We start from the raw sequence: 2122 nt of genomic DNA, 5'->3' as shown, positions 1-2122 counted from the left end.
CAACCCCTCTCCTTTTATTTTCTTCTTATACATACGTGCATACATACCTCATATACACTACACTATACACATACATACATACATACCTAAGGTAGTGTATGCGACATAACTGTAACCAAGTTAGATGCGCAACAGACTCTAACTGAAAAAGCACACCTGCATATGTGATGTGTCTATGTAGGTTAAGTGAGTATATAAGTAGGTATTTTGTACATACATGGCCCATTAGGTAGTACATTAGGTACGCTTCCTACGTACATGTATGATGTATGTATGTATGTGAGGTGTATATAAGCTTGGCGTGCATGTCATGCAGCTCTGGCTGCAAGTAACCTTACAAGGCTGCATCCATATTGAGCTTGAAATCTCGTCCCGCCTCCGGACTCGGGCTGTCGGGCGACGCCAGGTTTGGGGGCCGAACAACTTACCTGTGTAGTAAATGATAGCAAATGTACGGATTACGTAGAATATACGTTGCTACGTGGGAGAGCTCAGCTCAGCTACAGTACCTTACCCATGACGAGGCGAACAAGGCTGTGGCCTGATCGCTAGTTTCCTGCAATCCGGCTGTATGCGGATATGTCGTCGACAAGAGGGGCTATTTTTTTTGTTTCCCTTTTGTTTATGTAGTTGGGTAACCCCTCTTACCTCAACAACACGCTTCGTTCCCATTGCTGACCATATGCACGTCCCGGTCTATTTTATTGCCGAGTTCCCTACCGCGTGATATGCAGGCCTGTGTGGCTGTGTCCAGACGAGAGACCAACGATATTCGTCGCTACTGCATATGCCATGCACTTTTCGTCCAGACATTTTCGTCCTACTTCCTTCCTACTTGCTACTTGTTACTCGTTGTCCCTTAGTAGCGGTCATATCCTTTCTTCTTCTAGATGGACAACAATGGCGACGACAACAGCCTGGCGATCCATTGGATTTCGGGCTCAAGTACCGACAGGCCTTCGATGCACCGAGACAACATACGAGTCTCATTTGTCATTACTGATGTTGCCAACCATCTCCAGTACTTACTACTTACTATATCCTTCCCCTTTCCGGTAAACAGGAACGTCAGCCCTTTTAAGCCGTGAGAGTGGTTTTTTTTTTTTTTTTTTTTGCCTGTTCCCCATTTCTCACACCCCCTCCCATGTCTACGGGTATTTGTCTTATCGAGTGACGTTAGGATACAGATGGTATCGGAACTGGTAGGTTATTTAGGTAGTCTGCTTGCTCGTGCATGGAGGTGATCCATATACGTAACACCGAGAAGAAGCAAATAAAACAAAATAAAAGTTTTCCTTCTCCTTTCCTTCTAGTATGCATCTTAATGGCCCCTTGCAGCAAGCCTGCGTGCGCGTGGGATATCTTATCCGCGGAGATTCACAAATGTATGTCGACCGAATGGTACCGTCTTTCTTCGCTTCTACCCCGGCTCAATCATCATTGGTAAAGATCGAAATAGGTAAATAAATCACAATCTTATATCGAAAACCCTATCGACGTCGCAAATCAAACGTTATCGTATTTATCAGAATTTGACGCTTTTATATTTATTTATTTTTTTTAAGACGTATCAGTTCTCAGCTGCTTTGACGGCATGTAGAATGAAACGGGTGTAATAGCTCAGCCGCTACCAACGGTACTGACGTCGATGGCTGGACGACTCGTGTCAAGACGGTATACGTGACCCCACCAACAGCCACCTATTTATCACCTTATGTACAATACCAGTTTCGATAGGGTAGATAGGGTAGTAAGTTGAGCTAACTGTTCAGGAAGCCCGGCGCCCGGTGCTCTATGCCCTATGCCCTTGTATCGACCTCCGGACGTAAATGGATAGGTTTTAGATGTCCAGTAGCATCGCCCACGCGTCCCCGCAGTGACGGCCCATTCGCCGGATACTATAATTGATCAGCCGGAGTAAATTGCTTCCAGCTGCGGATGGCACGTTATTGTGCGTCTAACATGTCGAATGTGTCGAATATGTATTCATTAGACCCCTTTTTTCATATGCAAAGAAACCTTATCGAACAAGTCCCCTGGGGTCGTCGCGCGTTGTTACTATGCCACTCGACTAATTGGAGAGCACATCACTTGGCATCACACATCCGGGAATATAATACTA

At 45.5% G+C, this 2122-nt stretch overlaps 1 protein-coding gene across 1 annotated transcript; it reads left to right on the top strand.

The window, feature by feature from the left end:
- Positions 1-640: 640 nt before the first annotated feature.
- On the top strand, positions 641-1685 carry F5Y00DRAFT_224061 (uncharacterized protein; the record flags this gene model as incomplete). The annotated part of the gene is made up of 1 exon (XM_048005948.1): positions 641-1685. A coding segment is annotated over exon 1 (259 nt), but the record flags the coding sequence as incomplete, so codon positions are not given.
- Between the last annotated feature and the right edge of the window lie 437 nt (positions 1686-2122).

Source organism: Daldinia vernicosa, assembly GCF_022497035.1.
Source record: "Daldinia vernicosa strain CBS 139.73 unplaced genomic scaffold F5Y00scaffold_2, whole genome shotgun sequence".
Lineage (NCBI taxonomy): Eukaryota > Fungi > Ascomycota > Sordariomycetes > Xylariales > Hypoxylaceae > Daldinia > Daldinia vernicosa.
This window is presented reverse-complemented; position numbering and strand designations above follow the sequence as displayed.